This window comes from Balaenoptera musculus, chromosome 3 (assembly GCF_009873245.2).
Source record: "Balaenoptera musculus isolate JJ_BM4_2016_0621 chromosome 3, mBalMus1.pri.v3, whole genome shotgun sequence".
NCBI classification, from domain to species: Eukaryota; Metazoa; Chordata; class Mammalia; order Artiodactyla; family Balaenopteridae; genus Balaenoptera; species Balaenoptera musculus.
This window is the reverse complement of record NC_045787.1, coordinates 156,765,529-156,788,470: the sequence shown is the minus strand read 5'-3', so window position 1 is coordinate 156,788,470 and position 22,942 is coordinate 156,765,529. Positions and strand designations below refer to the sequence as shown.

At 49.9% G+C, this 22,942-nt stretch overlaps 1 protein-coding gene across 20 annotated transcripts in view; it reads right to left on the bottom strand.

Annotated features, from left to right (window-relative positions):
- Window positions 1-725: 725 nt before the first annotated feature.
- PPFIA4 (PTPRF interacting protein alpha 4) overlaps window positions 726-22,942 on the bottom strand; it is a 47,854-nt gene continuing 25,637 nt past the window's right edge. For 6 of the 20 annotated variants that reach the window (XM_036847554.1, XM_036847552.1, XM_036847565.1 and 3 more), the window contains 16 exons: window positions 22,543-22,783; window positions 22,039-22,074; window positions 21,688-21,821; window positions 21,218-21,384; window positions 19,249-19,342; window positions 18,647-18,728; window positions 17,913-18,113; window positions 17,147-17,209; window positions 16,521-16,547; window positions 14,603-14,778; window positions 11,022-11,119; window positions 10,097-10,272; window positions 7,284-7,352; window positions 3,611-3,788; window positions 3,268-3,373; window positions 726-3,007 (listed from right to left, as the gene is read on the bottom strand). In XM_036847554.1, coding sequence (XP_036703449.1) covers window positions 3,315-3,373; window positions 3,611-3,788; window positions 7,284-7,352; window positions 10,097-10,272; window positions 11,022-11,119; window positions 14,603-14,778; window positions 16,521-16,547; window positions 17,147-17,209; window positions 17,913-18,113; window positions 18,647-18,728; window positions 19,249-19,342; window positions 21,218-21,384; window positions 21,688-21,821; window positions 22,039-22,074; window positions 22,543-22,783 — 1,801 coding nt within the window. In that variant the 3' untranslated portion in view covers window positions 726-3,007; window positions 3,268-3,314. Of the gene's footprint in view, window positions 3,008-3,267; window positions 3,374-3,610; window positions 3,851-7,283; window positions 7,353-10,096; window positions 10,273-11,021; window positions 11,151-14,602; window positions 14,801-16,520; window positions 16,548-17,146; window positions 17,210-17,912; window positions 18,114-18,646; window positions 18,729-19,248; window positions 19,343-21,217; window positions 21,385-21,687; window positions 21,822-22,038; window positions 22,075-22,542; window positions 22,784-22,942 lie in introns of those variants that run through there. The other 14 variants (XM_036847557.1, XM_036847560.1, XM_036847556.1 and 11 more) reach the window with 13 other exon arrangements.

The window sequence follows — 22,942 nt, the reverse complement described above, 5'->3', positions numbered from 1 at the left end:
AGATTGACCTAAAGGAGCTTCCCCACAGCCCAGTGGGAAACAGACAAAGAGAGGACAATGACTAGGCAGCATCACAGAGTGCCAGGGGTGCAAAAGGTTGCTGGTTATCTAATTCTTCTGAGGAGAGGCAGGCAATGCCTCCCAGGTGATGCTTGAAGTGGGTCTGGAAGGTTCACAGTTGCAAAGGCAAGGAAAGAAGTATTCTGTGCTGCCTTCTGGTGATGGGCCTGGGTAGACACAACATTTCTGAGTTACGTGGACTCAAGATTGTTGGGAGGAGAGGGCACTGGAACAAGTCATGATGGCCTCTTGTCCTACACCGAGGAGTTGGACCTCAGTGGTAGCAGTGGAGCTGCTACAAAAGCGAACAGCAGTGTGATATGACTAATGGGTGTTTAGCATCAGTAACTCTTGCATCAGTATGAAAGTCTATGAGGATAGTGAAGCAGGTGTGTACAGAGGAAGAAAAAGAAATAAATCAATCCCAGCAGTCAGGACTCCTCACTCCTTTTCCTATACTCCCTTGGCACAAGTAGCTCAAACACTAACCTATCAACCCATGGTTATGTAAGTAAACAGAAGGTTACTGACTGACTACAAGTTTTAAAAACTCTGATATTTACTTTCCAGATTACAGCAGCCCTTAGGACTGTGGAATAAGCTAGATGTATCAGGTAAGCTCAAAGTTAAAAAAAAAAAAAAAAAAAAGACCAAAGCCATTTGTATGTTGTCTCAAAACCAGGTTATTTATTGGTATGTACACACACACACTCACACTCATACACACCCATACACCCATTCCTGATGCACTGTGCCAGCAGTACGGTACTGAGAAGAGACCTGACAAGATACAGGAGGCTGGTGAGGGGGTATGGGTCACAAGTGACTCCCCAGATAAAAAGTACATTGACTGTGAGGCAAGGGATACACCAAGACAAGAGCCTTCCATCACTGTATGCATCACCTCCCTGCAATAATCCCAAGATGCCCCGAACAGACCTGGGTCCTGCCAGCTGCTGCCTTATGACATGACTAAATAAGATAGGGTTGAGTTGTAGAGGAGAGGCTGGGGCTGAATTTCCCACTATGCTAGCCTATCAGAGTTCCCTGAAGGAGTCAGATGGCCTTGTGGTCTCCAGCTTCACCAATCTTAGGAATCTGGGGTTTCTCCATAATCTTAACATCCATTAACCAGGGATAGGAGCTCTTTCTCTCCATCCAACTTATTTTCTGCTCAAGAACTCCTCCAGCTCCATTCCCAGTGGCCTGACAGACAGGAAGGGCAGGGAACAATGAGGGAGAGCAAGGGAAGTTGGATGCCTTGCCCATATCCATGGGAGCCCACCCAGCCCCACCACTGGTGGGCCTCTCCTCTACTGAAAAGCAGCAGAAACCTGTAAGCCTGGTACTGCCCCAGGCTCCAGCACTCCTTCTGGACAGGGTGCTCTGACCCATCATCCCATCTGCTAGCCTTGCCACCACTCAGAATCCAAGTCATCAGCTTGCAAACCAGCTGCTCAGCCACCTGCAGGGTGGCACTTCACTGGCTCCTCTCCAGGAAACATGCTTCAGGCACTTTTCCTCTCCTTTCACTTGGATGAAACCTTAGGTTCCATCAGCTCACCCTGAACTTGGGTCCCAAACACTTCCAGGCACCTTGGCAGGATGAGTACATGGGTTAAGAAGAGGGATTTCTTGGAAATAACATTCCTACCAAAGTGGGACCTGTATCCCTCGGCCCTGGATGCTGCCATGCTACTGGGGAAAGCAACTGAAACTGGGCAGGTCTCAGGAATTTCTGGACGAAGCAGTCCCTGCACACCAAAAGAGCCCTGAACAAGGGGTAGTGGTTTGGGGACAAGCAGGAGAATGACAGTCTTCACCAACACTGGATTTCCTGGACCTAGGACATGATTCACTAGAGGGGAAGCTTTATTTTCTTCCTAGGAGATCAGAGGAAGGAAGCCTCAGATTACCTTTTTCCCAAACCAGACTTTAAAGTCAATGTATATACTCAATCCACCCATTAGGTATATTCTTATGGGGCTGGGATTATCAAAGAAGTGGGGCAAAGGGGGACAGAAAGGGAAGGAATATTGGGAGCATAGCTGGCAGTGCAAGGTTAGCTTGATCCAGAGCCAAGATCCACACAATTCCCCCTCCCCCCAGCCCAGCAGCAGCTCTACCCTACAGTTGGGGCAGGAGGCATTCCCGCTGCCATTTGGGCTTAAGGCTACCACAGGCCATTGGCTCTCCCTCTAGCTGACCTGCCTGCACCTCTCACTGGGCAGGAGGGCTGAGTTTCCCCATCCTTATGCTTGGTGTTTGGGATTCAACTTAAACCAGGGCCTAGAATCTCCACCTTAGCCTTCCCTCTTCCCAGGTTCATCATCCTGAGGAAGAATGGGGCCTTCTACAGCCCTTCCCAGCCCCCAAGGAGGTCCTGGAGATGAGGCAGGAGCTGCAGCTATGCAGATGAGTTGGGGGAGGGATAATGGCGAGGGTGCCAAAAGCAGATGTAGACCATCTAGTACAACCAAGAGGTGGACAGAAACCAGAAAGCCAAATAACCCAAGCAAGGCAGTCTGAAGTGCCATTTTCGTGGAAGGGCCATCCCCCGCCCTTGACACGTGTCCTGGTCTCTGGTGGAGTTTGCAGTCCAGACCAGCTAGATGCAGAAGAGAGAAGGTGGAGTCCATCCATCTTGGGCTGCCTTCCTCTCCCTCCCGCAGACCCACAACCTGGTTGCCTCCACAACACCAGGAAACCCAGCCACATTCCAGAGAGCCTTACAAGGGACACACGTTGGACTTGGGGTAGTGGGATGGCTAGGGGGTAGAGAGTATATTCTGAGATACGAGACTAGGAGCCGTGGAGTAAGGGGACCGAGCAGGAGGGTTAAGGGCTCTCCGAGCCTGTGAAACCAAGCAGGAGAAAGCTGGCCTTGGGGGCTGTAGCTAGTCCCGGAAGGCGGAGAGCATGTGTCCGTAGAGATAGTGAGAGTGAGCTAAAAGAGAGAGAAAGAGACAGGCATTGCGCGGTGAGTTGGCAGTGAGTCCCTGAGAGACGGGTTGCGAGGTATCTGCGGCGTGCTTGCAAGCTCCAAGCGCCCAAGGCCAGAGAAAGCAGGAAGGGCAAGCCGGGCAGTGGGCGCGAGCAGGCCTGGAGCGGCACGGCCGGCCGGAGGCCAGGGACAGGCGCGGGGAGGCCTTGTGCGGGCGGAGGGCGGGCCGAAGAGCGCCCGTGACCAGGGCCTGGCCCACTTACCCCGAGCCACGGGCACAGCCCCGTCAGACCCGGGCCGGGAGGCGGGGTCAGCAGGAGTAGGTCCGAACCGTGGAGGTCTCCAGTCTCTGCGCCCCCGCTGTCCCGGCTGGGAGGAGTCGGCAGCCGCGGGAGAACACAGAGCGGCGGGTTAGCGCGCGCACAGCTCGCCCGTGGGGCCTTCCCGGCCGCGCCTGCCCGCGGCGGCCATTAGTTAGTGCAGCGCCGGCGCGGGAGCCGCGCGCCCTCCTCGGCCTCGCCTGAGCGCCAGCGCCCGCCCCACTCCGCCGCCCGGGCACCTAGGTCCTGCTGGGCCGCGGCCATGCCCAGCTAGCCTGCCACTCACCTTCAGGCATGATCTTCTTTGGCGGGGCCGGTGGAGGCTTCAGTGGCCCCAGCGTGGACACGCGGAAGCCTACCGGGAGCGTTTCGCGAGAGGCACTGAGCATGGCGCTGCCGTGGTGGTCCCGTGGCCGGAAGCGTTTCCTCCAGGAGGGCGCGCGGCGGAACACCTTGTCCTCCCCCTGCACCGTGGGGACACGCAGAGGACCAGGGCTACGTTGGAACTGCCATCCTCACTCCCTGCCTGGGGTAGGATAGTCAATGCCTGGTTCTAGGGGTACCTTTCCCTTCGGAAAGAAGGGAGCAAGGTCACGTCCGCTTTCAGGCCCTCAGCTTTTCCTAGTGTAAAGTGAATGGGGCAAAGTGGATGACTGCGGGGAGCCCTTGCCACTCTGAAGTTCCCTGTCTCTAGGCGGGGTGGGGTCCCCCTGTTCGGATGTGGCATCCTGCAGTTGAACTCGGTTTCTCTGCCCACCCCAATCATCTCAAACTGGGCTTGGGATGCCCATTGACCTTTAAAGTATTCCTCCTCTCAGCCTCATCCATGGGAAGTAGTCACCAGCCAGCCTCCGTTCACTCCTCCCTGCCTTTCTGGGGCCTCCGTATGGCTGCAGCACCGGTGTGCTGAAGCAGCGCTGGGTCAGGAGTTAGGAGACCTGGCTTCCATTTTATCAATACTAGCTATGTGACCCTGAGCAAGTAACCTCTCTGAGCTTCAGTTTCCTTATCTGTAAATGTAAAATAGGACATCATCTGCCCTACATATTTCTCAGGCTGCCTATCCCTGAGGGGATCAGGGGAGAACACTGACCCATTGACAGTGATGGGTCAGGCAGATGGCCAATCAGAGGCAGTTTCCTCCAAAGGCTCCTGCTATCTGCCCTCTCACCCATGCCAGCCAAGTCTCCAAAATAACTATCTCTGCCAGAGGGCACCCAGAGCCATAACTCTACAGGATGTCCCTCTGCACAAGCCTCCCACCCCACCCTTCACAGCTTACAACCATCCTGCTTGGCAGCCATGCCTAATCCCCCTCAACGCTTGTGTTCTTGGAACTGGTGCAGGTAGAGTGCTAGCAGCAGGAGTAAGAGACACTAACCCACCAGTTCTCACCTAAACAACCTCTCCCAACCCCATTAGGGTTTGTTGTTTGTGCCCTGAGTAGGCCAAATGCCCCCATCAGTTCTTAGCACCACGTATGTCTGTCATAGCATTCATCATAGCATTTTTAAATGTACTTATGAGATTATTTCATCAATTCCTTTCTCTCCCTCTCTTCCTCCCCCCACCCTACCCCTTTCAAATTCTATGCTTCATGGGACAGAGATTTTGATCCTTTTTGTTCCAACCAATATATCCGCAGACCTGAGTAGTGCCTGGGAACACAGTAGGCACTCAATAAATATTTGCTAAATGGCAGCTGGCTCCCTATGCAGGCATCCCATCCCTGAGTTTATCAGTAACTTTCCTCATCATTTCTGTCTTCGCCATGATCCTATCTTTAACCTAATCTAGAGACCCTTCTCTTCTGCACGCTCTCTCTCTCTCCATTTCTATCTTCAGCCAACCCTAAGAACTTGTTTCTGTTTTTCTCCCCTGTCCCCTAATAGTCAGATGTTCTTTGTGTTCCTCATCTCCTCATTTCCCTTGAGTCCTGACATCCATGCATGGGAGAACTGGATATAGCCCTCCAGGGCCTTGAAGCTTGAGAGGGGAAACTGAGAACCAGAATTGTCAAAGGAAACCGTTGCAAGAGACAGCTCAAGGTTGCTGATGATGTGCTGGACGGCTGGACAGGAGGCAGTCTCTTGGATCTCCAACCTCCCACCTGCCACTCCCCCCACCCCCAAATCTCACCTTATTCCTAGGACCTGGCCTTCTACTTAAGCTTCCTTTTAAAGAATCAGTTCTCTCCAGCCCCACACCTAGCTGCATCCCAGAAAGCCCACTGCATTGCCAAGATGATATCACCTACTCAGTAACTCCACCCCAGTGCCTGAAGCCTGATAGGCCAGCTATCTCCACTTTTAGGAGGCAGCAGGAGGTAGGAAAAAGAACACAGGAATCAGATATACTTTTGCTCCAGTCTGGCTCTGCCACATGTCAGCCTGTGACTGCAGGTAAGTTATCTGTGACAGCAAGTAAGTTACCTCTTTGAGCTTCAATTCCTCATCTGTAAGATGGCATGATAACCTGTCTCACATGATGATTGTTAGCATAAAATAAGATGTCTGTCCTCACTGCACCACCATGCCTTGCCCAATGCCTGGCCCAGAGTAGGCATTCAAAGAATATTTTTGTAAGGATTGAAGGAGTAAAGAGTTTTCTAAATTAGAAAGCACTATTCAAAGATATATGGGAAAGCTGTATCAAAGAAAGCTTAAAACCTAGTGTGTGGGGAATAAGTAGGAGGGTCCACCTTGCAGGGGCATTGGGAAGATTCAGATCTCAGAGTGGAGACATCTGGTGGGGTCTGGCAGTTTCTCTCCTTGACTGGAATACACACACACACATATACATATGTAATATGTATGTAATATGTGTGTGTGTGTGTGTGTGTAAATAACACAATCCAAATTTCAAGGTACCTCTGTGAAGAAAACACCCCTCCACAAATTCTGTATGTTTCTGAGTGTGTCCTACCTACCGAGGTGCAGTAGTCATTCCACAAAGGTGGGTTTTAGCCCTGTTAAACCCAACTAAGAAGAGACTAATTGATAAGTAGATAACACTAATGGTGTCCCACAAGGAGGCCCAGAAGTCTAAACAGAGGCATTGGTAGGGGTAGGGGTGCTGCAGAGAAAATGGGGATCAGAAACAGATCTGACTGAAGATGGAGCAGCTAAAAATAAACAGTCTGGGCTCTTTTTTAACTTGGTTGGAACCAAGGCAGCTAAGGCAAACCTGACAGCGAAGGCAGGCAAGGTTAATGGTAGGAAAGTGAGTAGGGAGGAGGGAGGGGAGAGGAGGCAGGGGCTGGGGAGGGGGCTGTGCCCTCAGGAAACACGTATGTTTTAGGAGGCATCTCTAACAGTTCTGGCATTATGGCCAGAACTTTGGAGTCTTCCCAGACATAGTCCAACCTAAACTCAAGGAGAAGGCCTGATGAAACCCAGTTGGAAGGGACTGTTTCTTCAGTGACCTGGGGCGTAAGAGTAAATCTAGAAAGGAAGCTGGGATGATAGAAGCCTGAGCCATGTGTTTAGCTGTGTCAAACTGCACTGAGGAACATGTGAGCAAACCTGTCATTTAATGACCTCAGAATAATGTCTACCTCCAAACAACCACACTATTGGATGGGTGGGAAACTTAGCAGGCTGGAGGTATGCTGTGCTCACAGCACTGAAGAGAGGGTGTCTAAGAGATAAAGAAAAAGGTATGATCCCAAAGAGATGACCTTTGGGGGAAACCTCTGATCCTGTGTGGTTAGGAGATTTGGGGCACAGAGTTGGAAGAGGCTAGAGGTACCCAGAAGGAGTGTCATAGAGACTTCTCCAGGCCTATTGCTAGGCCTGTCCCTGCCTCCCCAACCCCCTGATATCATCCCCATCCTCTATGGCTCTCCTCCCTTAGGCCACCCCACCAATCATTAGCCCAAGGAAAGCAGAACTCATGAACTCCAACAAACCAACAGTGACCAGATCCTCAAGGCCCCCAGTTCACAGCCAGGTACTCACATCATCCAGCTTCCGGTCTGTGCCCAAGGCCAACAGGTTGTTGAACTCTCTCTCCATCACCTGGCGTGCCTGGAGTCCACAGGGTGAAAGAGGGAGAGAAGGGAGGCACTATGGTTAATGACCTCTAATGCCATCTTTCACCTGTTTCCTAGGGGGTCCAAGGGCAGAGATGGGGTTTTCAGTGCATTTAACCCATTAGCCCTTGATGCCACTCCTTTGAGCTAACCTTGGTGTCCTCTGAGAATCAAAATGTTAACCTTACGATTTTTTTCATATGGAGCAAATTAGAAAACTATAATTTTTTAAAAAGTAGGATCATAGAACACGTGGATGGACAGACTTCACCTACTGGGGAAAAAACCCCCACAGTTTGTCTCTATAGGGGAATATCATGCCATACTATCTTTCTGGAGGGGTAAATAAGCATGTAGACCATGGATAATGAAGATTTAACTTATTTAGATTATATAAATGTATTTTATAAAGTTCCACATCAAAAATTTAACTTAGGAAAACTGCTCAGTCATGGATATTGGTGGCCCTTGGGCTGAGTGGGGCATAAAGGCCTTCTCTAGGCCTCCCAGCTATTTCTCACTAGGAGATTTGAGAAATCCCAGAAACAAGAAAATTTTCAAAACTACCACCAGATATTCTGAACCATTTTTTTTAAATTTATTTATTTATTTATTTACAGCTGTGTTGGGTCTTCATTTCTGTGCGAGGGCTTTCTCTAGTTGTGGCAAGCGGGGGCCACTCTTCATGGTGGTGCGTGGGCCTCTCACTATCACGGCCTCTCTTGTTTCGGAGCACAGGCTCCAGACACGCAGGCTCAGTAATTGTGGCTCACGGGCCCAGTTGCTCCACAGCATGTGGGATCCTCCCAGACCAGGGCTCGAATCCGCGTCCCCTGCATTGGCAGGCAGACTCTCAACCACTGCGCCACCAGGGAAGCCCTTCTGAACCATTTTTAATGAAGGATTCCATATTGGGTCAGATCCTACTTCCCCTAATAGCTAAGCTAAATGAATGGGTCAGAAAAATAAGATTGGTTAGAGAGCAACAGACAGTAGCCCTGCTACTGTTTACAGATGTACTGCTGTCCACAAATGTATTTAGAGATAGGAAATGAGAGAAAAACAAGCCCATTTCTGGGTAGATAATATTAACCATAGAATTCTGTGGGGACAGTCTTTGTTGGTATTGGGAACATAATATTTTTTAAGTGATCAGAAAGGAGAAGCATAGTTAATTTTCAAGTATCCAGATGACACTGTTCCTCTGGGTAGTGAAAGGTGACTATGACATTTACAAACTTCAGAAACATTTCACAAAGTTGTATGAGTGGGCAAGAAAGCAGCTGCTGGGGTTGGAGATTGGCAAGCATAGAAAAATTGCATTGGGATTTCCCTGGTGGCGCAGTGGTTAAGAATCTGCCTGCCAACGCAGGGGACATGGGTTCAGTCTCTGGTCCGGGAAGATCCCACATGCCGTGGAGCAACTGAGCCCGTGTGCCACAACTACTGAGCCTGCACTCTAGAGCCCACGAGCCACAATTACTGAGCCTGCGTGCCACGCAGCCATAAATAAATAAATAAATACAATTAGAAATGACTCCTTGATTAAAAAAAGAAAAATTGCAGCTAGGGGGAAATCTCAGCTCTTCCTAGAGAATGAGGGGAATCTGTGCTATCCATTCTGACTGGTTGGGATGGGTCATTGCAAAGAGACTGTAGGACGCCCTGGCCCTGTGTGTTGCCATCACCCCTAAAAGGCCAACACTCCACCCAAAATTATAAGACAACTCAGCCCTATCCTCACACAAGTGAAAACTCGTCTGCTCCCAGAATAGCTTGTGCAGCTCTGGTGGCTGAATTTCAAGAGATCTGACAGCTGCAAACAGTCCAGACAAGGGCAGCTAAAATGATCAGGGCATGGAGACAAGTCTATATGAGGAAAGGCTAAAAGAATTAAGACCACTCTGTCTGGAGAGACAAAGGCTTGGACCCAGAGGCAACACAATCAGAGTTTATGAAATCACAGAAGGTGAGAAATAGTCAAATACAAATACCCATACTAAATCGTAGACAATTAGGATGAGGCAATTCTCTTCCCCGGGGGAGCCCACTGTGGGTACATTTAGGACAAATAAAATTAGGAAGTACTTTACACAACAGGTAGTAATTCTAGAGTCCATTACCCACAGGAAGTTAAAAAAGCCAAACATATAAATAGGTTCAAGAGAATTTATATATATTCTTAGATGACAGCTCCATAATAATTATCAAATGTAATGGAAGGAGATGTCTAATCTTTTGAGCTGTTGACAGGGAGACAAAGCCCTGACATGGAGAAGCTCTGGGCTGTGTTATTTGGTATATTTAGCTTTCTAAAACCTAGGGACCCAGGAACAGATCCCCGGGGGTGGGGAACAAAGGGGATATGGGTTCTCTGGTCCTTGTGGGCCCCAGGGCTAGTTTTCTTCTATGAATAGTCAGGTCAGAGAAGCAAGTAGAGGAAAAGTGTCAGCTGTAAAGATGGGGCTGGGAGGAGATGGGGGTGCCCACTGCAGTGTGGGGTTTAACACAGTATTCCAGGCCTGTGCTGAATGTGCTCTGTATGTGAAGGGCACTTGTTTCCTGGGGACTTGGTTATGCATAGGGACCACTTGGAGGTTTGAGGACATTTGTGATCCCCTCTAGAACAGGCCTCCAAAAAGCCCTCCCACCAATCCATAAACTTGCGCATATCAGAGGGAGAGAGAGCAAGATTGAGACTGATGACCAAGATCAGACTGATTGAGACTTACAGCCTACCTGGGTATTCTGCGTGGGTATCTGGAGGACCAGGGCCAACGCATTGTGGTCGAAGTTCTCGTCCAGGGCCAGCAGAGCACCATGCACACCACTCTCGTGCAGGTTTCCTGCATAGTCCCGGAGCCCAATAGACTGGACCCAATGAACCACCTGGTCGTTGGTCCAGACCAGCACATCTGGAGGGCAGGGGAAGAAAAGGAGTAGAAAGAGACAGGTTTGGCCAAGGCCCCTCCAGGGACAGAAATAGAGGTCCCTAGACCCAGAGCCCCAGTCCACCCTGTTCTCTTGGCTCCTACCCACCCCTACCCACCTCAACTTTCCACATCTTCTTTCTGTCCTCCCTGGCACCTGGGCTCTTGGAGAACCAGCCCCATACCACTCCATTCTTGCCACTGCAAGACTCAGGGTCAGGCTAATAGGCTTTCTCCCCAGAGCCCCTGTACCAGTCATCCCCTGCCCCCAGGCGGGAATGGCCCTCTTCTTATTCTTTCTACCTTCAAGGTCTCTTCTAAGACTTGCCTTTCTTTCCTGTCCAGCCCCACCCAGATCACCAAGTTCCACGAGCACTTTCTCACACCAGTCTATAGCATTATCCCAAGGGGATCATTGCATTTGTCTAGTTGGTGGCCATTGTCTAATGTGTTGGGGAGGGGGATGTTGCAGCTGATTGGGCAGGGGCTATTTTTCCTCCACCAGATGGCAGCATCCTTTGGGCATGGATTGTGTCTCCCTCATCAGACTGGGAGCTCCCTGCTCCCTAAGGGCTGTGTCTTCCCTCTTAGATTTGGAGCTTCCCTGTGGCACAGAATGCCTCTCCTCCCTTCACTCAGCCCAAGGCAGGGATCAGTGAGGCAGGTCCCTGCTCCCCCAAGGCCACTCCCACCACAACTTTCAGAGGAGGCTCCATTGAGCCTGACAAGCTTACCCTTGATCTCATGCTGGCTTTCTTCCCGCCTCTTCTCCAGCTCCTTCCGGTCATAATTCAGCCTCTTCAGACACATGATGCCATACTGAAGACTGGTTCTGCAGGGACACAGCCCCCCTGAGCCAGAGCCTCAGTGGGGCCACGTTTCTACCACATCTGCCCCATATCCAGCACCAACCACAGCCCATCAAGACCTATATCCTCCAGCACAGAGACATCCCAGCCTGCTCCTTCTCCTCCTTCCTCCAGGGCTTAGACATAATCCATCCCAAGGCCACTTCCCTCTCTCTGCCTACCCCAAGTCCTCCCCCTCAGCCAGGGTGTGGGCCTGATTGACAAAGGAAAGTTCTTTGAATGATAGCAACATGTCCCTCCCTCTCCAGGCACTGGAATGACAAAGAACCCTACAGATATTCTTTCATGTCCCCATTTCACTCAGAGTCATTACAATGGCCTACAATGTGATACATGATCTGCCCCTATACTGATAGCCCTGCTGTTCCTCAAACATGGCAGGAATGCTTGGCCTATGTGCCTTGGGGCCTTTGCAGTGGCTGCTCCTTCTGCCTGGAACACACCCCCTCCCTGCCCCCCAGTCTGCTACGTGGCTTACCCCCTTGTCTCCTTTAAGTTTTTGCTCAAATGTTATATTTTAAATTCAGTAGTTACCTTGTCCACCTGATTTAAAACTGCAACATCACCAGCACCACCAATCCCCCTTACGCTGGTCTAATTTTTTTTTTCTACCACCTTTTATCTATTAACATTCTATATATTTATAATTCCTTGTTTGTCTCTCCCAGTTACAATGTAAGCTCCACGAGGGCAAGGAGGTTTGTTTTGTTCACTGATGTATCTCAAACCCCTAGGATGGTGCCTGACACATTCCACAAATGTAAACACCATAAATGCTAAATGAATGATGTGAAATAATTCACATAAAGTACTAAAAGTACTTTAAACTGTACCAGGTGCATAGTAAGCACTCAATAAATAATTACTAAGCCAGGCCACGAACCAAAGAATCTGTAGGTTAGAAGGGACCCCACACACTATCAGTCCAAGCTCCCCCCCACCTAATGCAGGAGTCACCTCTGTAACATCCTTTTGAGTATTATGAACACCTGTGCCTAAACACCTCTGGTGACAGGGAACTCACTACCTCTTGATGCAGCTCATTCCATCTTGGGCAGCTTTCCCTGTAGTGTTCTTCTTTAAACTTGAACACTACTCTGTCATTCAGCCTCTCTGGGTTTTGTCATCTACAAAGTGGAGGAATAGAATAGAAGGTCTCTCCCAATTCCAAATACTTTTGACTCTATCATTGAGGCCATTGCTTTGTGAGATTAAATTATGCTTGATTGCTCCCTACTTCTCTCCCCTCAGTTCTACCCAGGTAGCCCATCTGCCTAGAACAAACCCTTATAGCTCAGAGACACCACTTCTAAGGGATCTGGCTCAAGGCCACTGGTTTAAGCCTTGGTCCCCTGGAGGGGGCAGATGCACACATACCTCCTAAATGGAAATGCCTCTAATTTCAATCTCACTTACTATAATTTTCAGTTCAGTTCCTATGACTTTCAAAGCTGTTGCACAGCTTAGCAAAAATATAAAGGCCTTAAAGTCAGATCCACCTGGATCTGAATGCCAGCTGTGCCACTTCCCAGTTGAGTGGCACTCAGCATATGTGAGATGGGGGTCATACCTCTCCTGCAGAGTTACTGTGAGCATTAAAGGTGACCCTGTATGAAAGGGCTTAGACCAGCTCTTGAACATCAGAGGCATTCAGTAATGGTACCACTTTTGGGAGGACATTACTAATTATTGTGTGTGCTTTTTCTCCTATCAAAATAGGAGATTCTCATGGAAACCTGCTCAATAGAACACTATGGTCTAAGGAAAAGAGCTCTGAGTTGGGTGTCAAGAAAGAAGGATGCTGGCCCCATTCTGTAACCACTTGGCTGAGTGACCTGGTGACACTCAATCTCTATTGGACTTGTTTTCCCCATCTGTGAAAGGAGAGTCTTTAAATAACTCTTTCTCATCGTTAAAGAAGTATGATTTAAAAGAATTTTTAAAGATATAAGAACATGCTTATGAAATATTAAGTGGAAAAAAAGCAGTTATATACCTAATTGAGGTAAGGAATGTGGAAATGTTTTAGAAACTGTGAAGTACCCAAGATTTAGAGCTAAATCTGGAACCGTGTGTATAGGCTGAGAGTCTCTCATGGGCAAAGGGTCGGGGGAGGACTTCCATAATGCTGTATAGGGTCGGGCTGCCTGATCCTCTAGCAACCGAGGCACATCTCAGCTTGGTGGGGAATGGCCCTTCTCTCCCCAGCCCTATCAATCACTGAGGAGGGAACAGGTGCAGCTAGGCCTGGCAGCCTCCCAGATTGACAGAAACAAAAGATTCCCTTTCAGCCCCGGTGGTGAGGGAGGGGTGGTGCTCAGCACAGACACAGCTGGGGGTTCCAGCATAGGCGGCTCTGCAATATGGTGGCAAGAGAACTGGATTTCAGTCAGGAGACTTGCATTTTGCTAGCATCCCTGAGTGACCTCGGGCCGCTGCTCCTTCCCATGCCTCAGTTTCCTCACCCATAAAATATGGAGGCTAACTAGATCCCTTCCAAATATAACTTTCTGTTGTTTATGAGTTGGAGAGACCAAGGGACACCTGCAGAGCCCTAAAAGAACCTTGAAAAGCCACACACTCCTAACTCCACCCTTTGTCACATTAACTACTCAAGATAAAAGACCTGGCTCAAATAGCAGCCTGTGTGATTTGAAGTTGGATGTTAAAAAGGACTTCCTAAAAACCATCAACTCCTGGAACCATTACCGAAAACCTATGTCTTAGGAGGGCTGCCTCCCTAGCTCCAGCTGGTTGTTTCCATGCTGGGATGTGCCCATAGAGCTTTCTCTTTTTCAAGAGAAGCCAGACATCCAGAACTTTGTTTAACATTTCCTAGTGTTTAAATATTGGCAGCTACGGTCATAATTTTAAAAATACAATGTAGGCCAAACAAATTACATGTGTGAGCCAAATTCTGCCCTCAGGCTACCAGTTTGTGACCTCCACTGCAGATACTTTTGCACAGAAGATCTTTTCAACAAAGAGGAGGAGAACACTGGATGACTTCCTGTACAAAAGGATGTGTGTTTAAAACTGAGAGGCTCAGATCTGGGATGTTGGCAGGGCAAGCATCCAGAAAGAACTTTCCTCTCATCTTGTAAGGAATTAGACACCTAAAATAGATGCTGGGTTCAGTGTGAGTCTTCTCAGGGTAAATGTAGAGAATTCAGCAAGCTCAATGACAAGAAATAAAATTCATATCTAGGGGGAAAATTTTCCAAATGAAGCTAAAGAGAAATGACTGTGTCTTAAGGGTTGGAGGTGAGAGGCCTAAACCCTCAAACTGCAGGGGAGACAAAGATTTGGCTTTCCCCAAAGGGAGACCTGTTACCACCCAGAACAGGCAAAGAAAGAGATGGAAGCACCTCTATTCTTGGAGACAGACCCCCAGAGTTGGGGGAGACCTGTGTAGGGAGGTGGCCCTGGGTTCCAGCCTGGCTCACCGGTGGAAGCTGTCCACCATCTTCAGATGGACCCGCAGGTCCTTCTTGGTGAGGTGATCCAGCATGCGAGCGTCCACAAGGCACTCCATGAAGTAGCTGCGGTACTGGGGGAGCCCCAGGCTGGGCAGCCACTGGTTCCCAATCCACTCGTGGTTCATGTCCCCATAGGCCAGGGTCTGGAGAACAAGATGGAGGAGGCTGGGGGCAAAGGCAGTGCCAGCAGGTTGCAGCTAGCAGTTCAATACAATTTCAGCTTACTTTCACTGAGGGGCTGGTAGAGGCGGGAGGTGGGGATTTTAAATGGAGCTTTTAAGATCCTGAAATGATATATTCCCACTCACTTATCAGTTATCTACACTAATGAACAGAAGCAACTACCTAGGCAGCAAATCATAGGAAATCCTTCCCATCGACTCTGAAATGCATTTGTGGTGCTGTAAGGCAGACTTGCCTTCCTGATTTTCAGTCAGCCTCAAGCCTGCTGAGCCCAGGGGATAGGCTGCATTACAGAGGGCCTGCAGAGTGACAAAGAAAGCCAGTCTCACTTGGGAAACTGGCCTCACACGGTCCACAGGGAGTTACGTTTGGCTAAAGATATAAAAAAATGAAGTAAGGTGAACTGCACCTGCCAGCGCTCTTCTCTAAGGCTTGGTTGTCTCTCCAGAGATTCCCTAGGTCCTTCGTGTGCCGCCTCCCCACCCCACCACACACCGTGCGCCCCACCTCCCACCCAGTCTGGTTCTGAGAAGCCTGCTCCACTTAGTCATTGCCTCCTGCCTTGAGGGCAGGGACCTCCCTAACCATCTATCCTTAGAATGAATTTTAATGGTAACCCTCCATCACTCTCTTTCCTTACCCAACTTGATTTTTTTAGAATTGAAATTTTTATTTTGTTATCTTTTAAAATAAAACGATTGATACATATAAAACATATGTAGCGTATGTTCATTACTAAGCATAAAAACGAAGTTAACATCCTTGGACACCATCCATGTTATCCACACTGTTGCATCCATCCTTATGTTCTTCTTCCCCATCTTATGCCCTACTGCCCCTCTAGAGGTAACCACCATGCTGAGTTTTCTGTCCATGATGCCCCTGCTTGAAAAAATGTTCTTATAGTCACCAAGGTATATTTCTCTAAATAATATGATTAAATTTGCTTGTTTTTGAGTTTTAATAGAAAATCTTTTGGGACTTACACTTTTCACTTTACACTATATGTCTGAGTCATCCATTCCCTTTGCTAAATAGTGTTTTACTGTGAGAATATACTATAACTGATCTGTCCAGTCTCCTGTTGATGGGGTTGCCCAACAAGTATAAACAGTGCTACATGCTTCATTTTTATTCGTGGCACTTACATCTATCTGATATATTGTCCATTTATTTGTTTGTTTACTGTCTGTTTCTCCCCTAGAATATAAGCCCCATGAGGGCTAAGTTTGCTCACTTCTGTATCCAGAGGGCATAGAAAGGCCTAACACCTAGCAGCTGCTCAATAAATCCTTGCTCACCAAGTGAATAAATGAAAGCCCTTTGCTCAGCTCACCAGGGGTACCCCTGAGAGGGACAGGAAGAGGAAGAGGATTCATACTAATCTAAGTCTCATTACTCCTGGGAAGAGGGTCGAACTGAGGGGAAGAGGGTCGAACTGAGGGGAAGAGGCAGGCATGCTGGGGGCACAGCCCTCCAAGGCTCCTCACCTGCCATAGTGAAAAACCAGAAGTAGCTAAAGGGGAATGAAGAAGGATGGAGGCGGGTGGCTTCAGTGGAGGAGAGAACCTGTGCCCAGGGACAGGTGAAGAGGGACCTAAAAGACTGCGGCTCAGAGAGTCCTGCAGGGGAGCGAACCTGCTGGGAGAACACTACCCCAAACTGCTGAGAGTTGGTTCTGGACAAGAGGAGGGGGTCTTACCTGAGCCCAGCTGCCCTCCTCACTGTCCTAGGAATGAGTGCAGCATGTCAGGGGGAAACAGGCAAAGTCAAGAAACCTGGCAGCCTCCACCCAAGGTCCCATCAAGAAGGAGGAGCAGACACCCCAGTAGCTGGATGGGTGACTAGGGAAAGCTTGTTGGAAAGGTTAAGAGAGCACAGAAGGCTGGTGCACGTGCCTGGGTTTGCAGTGAGGGGGGATCAAATGTGTGTGTGGCAGAAACACAGTCAGGCAAGGTGCCAGGTCCTCCCAACCCTCCCTGTTCCTCCACCAAGGATCAAGCACAAGGGTAAGGACTCTGTGGCTTCATGCTGATAGCAGGGCAAAATGCTCCCAAGCCCTGCTCTTCTTCACTGGAGTATACCAGTAGCCCAGGGTGAACTTGTGACCCCCTGGAATAGACCACCCCCCCACACACAAAAACTGTTTCCATTCTCACTTCTTTCCCACCAACCCACCACCCTGAGAACAGAACTCCATCACACATCAGGGATACCAATCTCGTATTAGATCAGCTACAAGCCCCTTTGACTTCCCACAACCTTTCCCTCATCCTCATGCAAGTCATCAGCCCTAACCCCAGGCCCAGGGCCCAGGGCCAGACTCACTGTTTTAGTGGATGTTGCCAGAGTTTCCATCTCTTCATGGGTGACCCAGACATTCCCAGAAGACTGTAGGCAGAGAGGAGACCTAGCTGATCCTGCGTGTGAGCTCCTAGGCTCCCCATCAGGCTGGGAGCCCTAAGGACAAGACATAGCTCCCTTCCCCTGAGTCTTCCCACAGGCCCAGCCCAGAATTCTGCACATTGTCTAGCTCTGAGCAACTCTGTTTTATTACTGTATCTGCACTGCTTCGCACAGTGCCTGGCACATAGAAGTACCCAACAAATGTTTCCTGAATGAATATGAATAAATGGTGTGAATCTGGAATAAGGGCTGACCCCAATCACAGAGATGGACTACAGTGAAAGATTTTACCCTGGGGGGTCCATGGAGAGGTTTACATTCTTGTGGAGAGGTTGGAGGACCAGAATTTACAAATGCCCTACTCCCTCTGCTACCCCAATCTGTCAAAAACACAGAACCCAGAAGTCCTGTCTTTGGAAACTCTGCCCAAAGATCTAAAATTACCGGCAGAGTAGGTATGGGGAGATGGAGCTCATGGGTGGTACGTGGGAGGCAGGGAACTAGGCCTGCTGGGATTCTGCTAGCAACCGTGTTACCTCCTCTTGGAGACTGGGTGGAACCCTTTGTGGGAATGGGAAGTAAGGGGCAGGACTCAAATGCTGCCATCTTCCCAATGACCAATATGAGACTTTGTAAACACTATTTTGGGGCTTCTGAAAATGTCCTGGGTGAGGGAGAGGCCACTCACAGTCCTGGAGGTGGGTGGGGCAGAGGGGCTGGTCAGCGACACCATCTCCTGGATAGCCAGCCGGAGCTTGAGCCGGTGCAGGGCATTGCTGATGCCAATTTCCCGCTGGATCTCTGTGTCCGAGAGGGCTGACATGATGGCACCACTCTTGACGTTGGCCCGGCAGGCTGCCACATACCAAGCAGGCATCCCCACCCAGAGCTGCAGATATGGGGCACAGAGGGTAAATTCAGCCCCTTTCCCAAGATCTGGGCTCCACTGCAAAAGTTTGGCAATACTGAGAGGCAAGGGCCAGGCCTCATCCATGGTCTCAGAACAGCAAATGAAAAGCAGAGGAATTTAGAAATGTGGAGATGACCATCATCAAATGCCTCTTTTTCCCATTTTACAGATGAAAAATCTAAGGCCTGGGAAGGTGAAGGGATTTTACCAACATTGCATGGGTGATTAGCTCCTGGGGGCACCTATAGGAAGAATGAAACCACCTGTGTTAAGTCTTAATGGCTCAGTGAAGATTAATTCCCCTTATCCAGACTTAGCTACTCGAGAGGCATCAGTATATAGCATCGATTCTGGCTAAGTGCTAGGTATGGCACTGTGCACTTGGCAAGGGAGAAACATGCTGGGAAAACTCTAGGAATACCACCCCTTTGCTCAAGGAGTCCTTGTCCCAATCCACACATCCTTCCCACCAGACCCCTGAGTAGACTTAGACTCCCTTTGCCCAGGTTTACCTCTAGCCAGGAGACCACAGTAGGGCCGTCCCACTGGGCAAAGGGCATTCCTTTTCTGCGGGCATCTTCAAGCAGCTGGTGTCTTGCAGGAAGAGGAACAACAGACTCACTAGTCCTTCCTTCTTTCTCAACCATGCTTACTCCCAGGGACCATGGGCTCAACCATGCTTACTCCCAGGGACCATGGGACCAAGAGTTGGACTCCCACTACCCCTTCTCCCCACCATTGGACTGCCACCCCTGCTCTATTCCTGAAGCAGTGTGACACCAAGACATGAAGCAGCAACACCTCTCCATTCCCCGAGGTGAGGGCTCTCGCTTTGTTTGCACATGGCCTGAAACACAGACATTCTACTCTGCTCTGCCAGAGAGCCCCAGGTGCTGGGTCACTCTCCCACAGCACCCTTGTCTCTTTCTCACTCAGGTCATCCTAAGAACAACCTCCCAAACCCTGCTGTGCCCACTTAGACCAGGCCAACTCAGTCCAGAAAGGGCTTTGCTGGGCTCTGGCTGCCTGAACTCAGTCCCATAGCAGTCCAGGGAAAAGACAGTGGGTGAGGGGTTGGACCCCACCCTGGCAGAGCCTGGCCAGTGGCTCTTACTTCTTCTTCAGCCGCCGGTCCTTTTCTGCCTGGGTCCCCAGCTTGGTAGGTACCATGGGCTCCTGCAGACCGAGCTCAGAGTCTGTTAGCAGAACTAGAAGGGAAGAGATGGCATATCAGCTAGGCCCTCTCTGCTTCTCCTCCCTTGGCCTGTGCCAGGACCGGGGAGCAGACCAGCAGGAGGCTCCTCAGCATGTGACAACCCGAGGGTCTGATGGGACAACCCATTATTCTTGGAGCCTCCACATGACATCCCTACAACCAGGCAGTCCCACAGCGGCATCGAGTGGGTCACCCCAAGCCCAGAGAGCCTTCCCCTGGGAACCTCAGCCCTGGAGGTGTTTTTCAGCCAGATGGATGGAAGTTGTTCCACCCTAACGGCAGCAGAATCCTAGCCAGAACTTGTCCCTCCTCCAAACCAAGGGGAAAAGGAAACCCAGAGAGCCAGAGTGGGCTTCGAGGCTTAGACAGAATTGTCCTGACCTGGGTTGAGGGTGGGGAAAGAGGCACGTTCAGAGATGTGTGTCTGGGCCTCTTTCTCAGGGCCACTCACTTGCACAAATCGCAAAAGGGAACATGCATAGCTCTGTCCTCTTCCGTTAAAGATCTCCTGAACTGATGTTAGAGTTCATGGCAGGGGCAGCATTTTACAATTCATTTAAGCCCTGGTCACTCCTCACAAGTGCACAGAGGACAGAGGGTGTTGGTAATCCAGAAGCCAATCTGGGATGCTGTCTTAGGTTTAGGTGCCAATGTGGTGTGGGGAACATAGGAAATCATAAGGCTTCAACACGAGATGCCTCTTCCGCTGACCGGACCTTCTCAGCCCTGCCCCCTCCCATCTGTGGCTGGCTCCACAATATATTTTGCAAGGCCCTTATGAGCTGGCCCCAACCTAGGGTCTAAACTCACCTCTTCTGCTCCCCCCACCCACTTCCCTCCCCACTCTGAATAAACTCAACTGCTTACAAAACTCTCACACCCATGAATCTTTGCCTTTCTCAGACCCCCCCTACCCCATCCCCTTCCCCTCACACACACACACACACACACACCTCTTCTTGGCTTGGCTAATTCCCACTTAGCCTTCAAGCTTCTGCCCAGGTGTTGCCCAGCAGAGGAAGCTGCTCCTGTCGCTCCCACCACTCCATGGCTGACCTCTGAGTTCCAGAAGCACCCAGAGCATATTGCTATCTTAATATTGTTTTAGAATCATCTCTTTATTTTTTCCTTTTCATTAGAAACTGAGCTCCTTGAAGGAATGCACTATTGCTCTGATACCTAATACTAAGCCTTGTTTACAGTAGTTACTCAATACGTGTCTATTGAACAAATAACTGAATAGATGAGGGAAAGAGAAGGAGGAAGGGAGGGAAAGGAAGAAAGGGAAGAAGGAATAGGGGAAGGGAGAGGAAGACAGCTAACATTTATTGTGTACCTACCACACACCAAGCACACACTGGAACTTTATATCATCATAGAGGTGTTAATAATGCTACCCTTGCCCAAGCACTTACTTGACTATAATGTCTACAAAGTCATGATTAGGCATTGTGATATTTTGAGTCCTGGAGGCAAGATGTACTAGGAATTCAGAACTGACTCTCTTAGAGAAAGAACTAAGAAATTTCTCCTGAAGGTCCTGAGCATAGTACCTCAGAAAACCTCCAGATTGGGAGAAACCTCAGAGGTCCAACCTCACACTGAATACAGGAACCCCTTCTACAGCATACTGAATAAACAGCCTGATACTGATGCCTGACACTTCTCGTGGCAGAAGCTACCACCTCATGAGGTAGCCCTTCCCGCTGTGAAATAGCTCTAACAGAAAACTTCTTCTCCGGAGCTGAATCTCTGTGTCTGTGGCTTCTGCCCACTGGTCCCTGGGAGGCAGGCAGAGAAGACTGGATCCAAGGATACCCTCCTGCTTCTGCCCTCTACTCGCACCCATTTACTAGGAGACAGAGACCATGGCCCGTGGCTCCGTCCTGGCTCAGCTGGCTCAGCCTGCCTTTCTCCTTCTTCCCAAACAGGCGGCCGATGGATGATTTGATGCCCTTGCGCTTGGCGCCCTTGTGCAAGGAGTCCTGGCTGCTGTTGCTGCTGCTGGGGTTGCTGCCTGGATCCTCCAAAGCACTACAGGATGACAGCCAGGAGGGGGTGGAATGAGAAGAAACATACTTAAATTACAGCATGAGAGATGGAAGTTAGACTTCAGGAAGAACTTACAGTAAGTGTCAGAGTTGGGAGGGTTAAGGGGATATGATCAGAGCACGTGACCAAAGGAGACATGGGACTGTCCTTCCCTGATGGTGTTTCAAAGACAAGTGAGATGTTCAGACACCTGGGACAAGTGAGATGCAGCCTGTTCAGAGGCAGAGAGAGGGACGAGATAAACTTGGGAATGGAGAGGCTCGATATGGGGTCTGCTCCATTTACCTCTTGCCTTCTTCCTGGCTCAGGGCTGGGTGGCCAAGCTTCTCTAGCTGCAGCGTCCTGGGTGAGGAAGGAGGAGAAGTCTCACATTTTATGGTGGCTTTATCCTCTCTGTTCTCTTCCCGAGACACTGGTGACTGAACAGACAGTGAAGCCGTCAGGGGATAGAGGGAGAGATCTGGGGCCTGCCTACCCAGCCCAGACAGGCAGAGGAGCATGGAGAAAAGCAGAGGGGAGGCCCTACGGGCCTCTCAGAGTTCAGACTCAGACTCAAGGGCCCAGTGGGGAGAAGCCAAAAGGGAAAGGCCTGGGAGAATTAACCTATTAGTACCTGGGTCACCAGGCAGCACTCACCAGCAGCTTCCTCCTATGCTTTCTTAAGTCACTGGGCTGGAAGAGAGAGTGAAGGGTGAGCTTGGACTCACCCTTTGGATGCTTGAAAGTCTACCCCAAGGGGAGCCCAGTGGTCTTAGGATGAGAAGATAGGATTCAGTGCCTCACACAGGCCTGAAGAGAATATCACAGCAAAACAAAACAAAACAAAACAAAACAAAACAACAACAAAAAACTGGCTTGAAAAAATAAATCAGGGCTACCTCTGGAAAAGAGAAAGAGGTATGGGCATTGGGTGAGTTTCTTAAGCATTATCCAAGGGAGAGGGTAAGGAAGATACTACATAGCCCTTTCCAGACCCAGAAGGACATGCTGGTGACCTGGTATGCCAGGGTCTGCACACATCATGAGAAGAAGATGCTGGGGCCCAAATGAGAGAGAGTGAGCCCTGCTGTGCCTTGTCAACTCCCCTTGGCCAAGCCCAGTGATGACAAGGTTGTTCATCAACTGCCCCAAGACTCTCACCAAGGTCATGACCCCCATTCGGTCCAGGTCCTGGGTAGCACTGCGGGAAGTAAGCTTAGGTGTGGAGCGGCCGCTGAATGGAGGGGACGCGCTGGCCAGGGACAGGGCAGTCAGAGAGGTGGGGATGGAACCACGTTTGCGCAGCTGGGTCAGGTTTAGGGCCTCCATGCTGCCACTAGTCACTCGTGTCTCAATCTCCTCAGCACGGAGCTCTGTGGACTCCTTCTCTTCCTGGATCATCCTGGGAGGCGGGCAAAACCGGATCTCATGATTAGCCCCAGAGAGGACCAGCAGGAGGCAGATGTGGGCACTGCCTGCAGTCACCACCCAGTGACCCCAGGTAGAAGGCAATGGCCAGGTGTGCCCCATTGTTTTCGGCATTGCAGGGACATACAAGGCC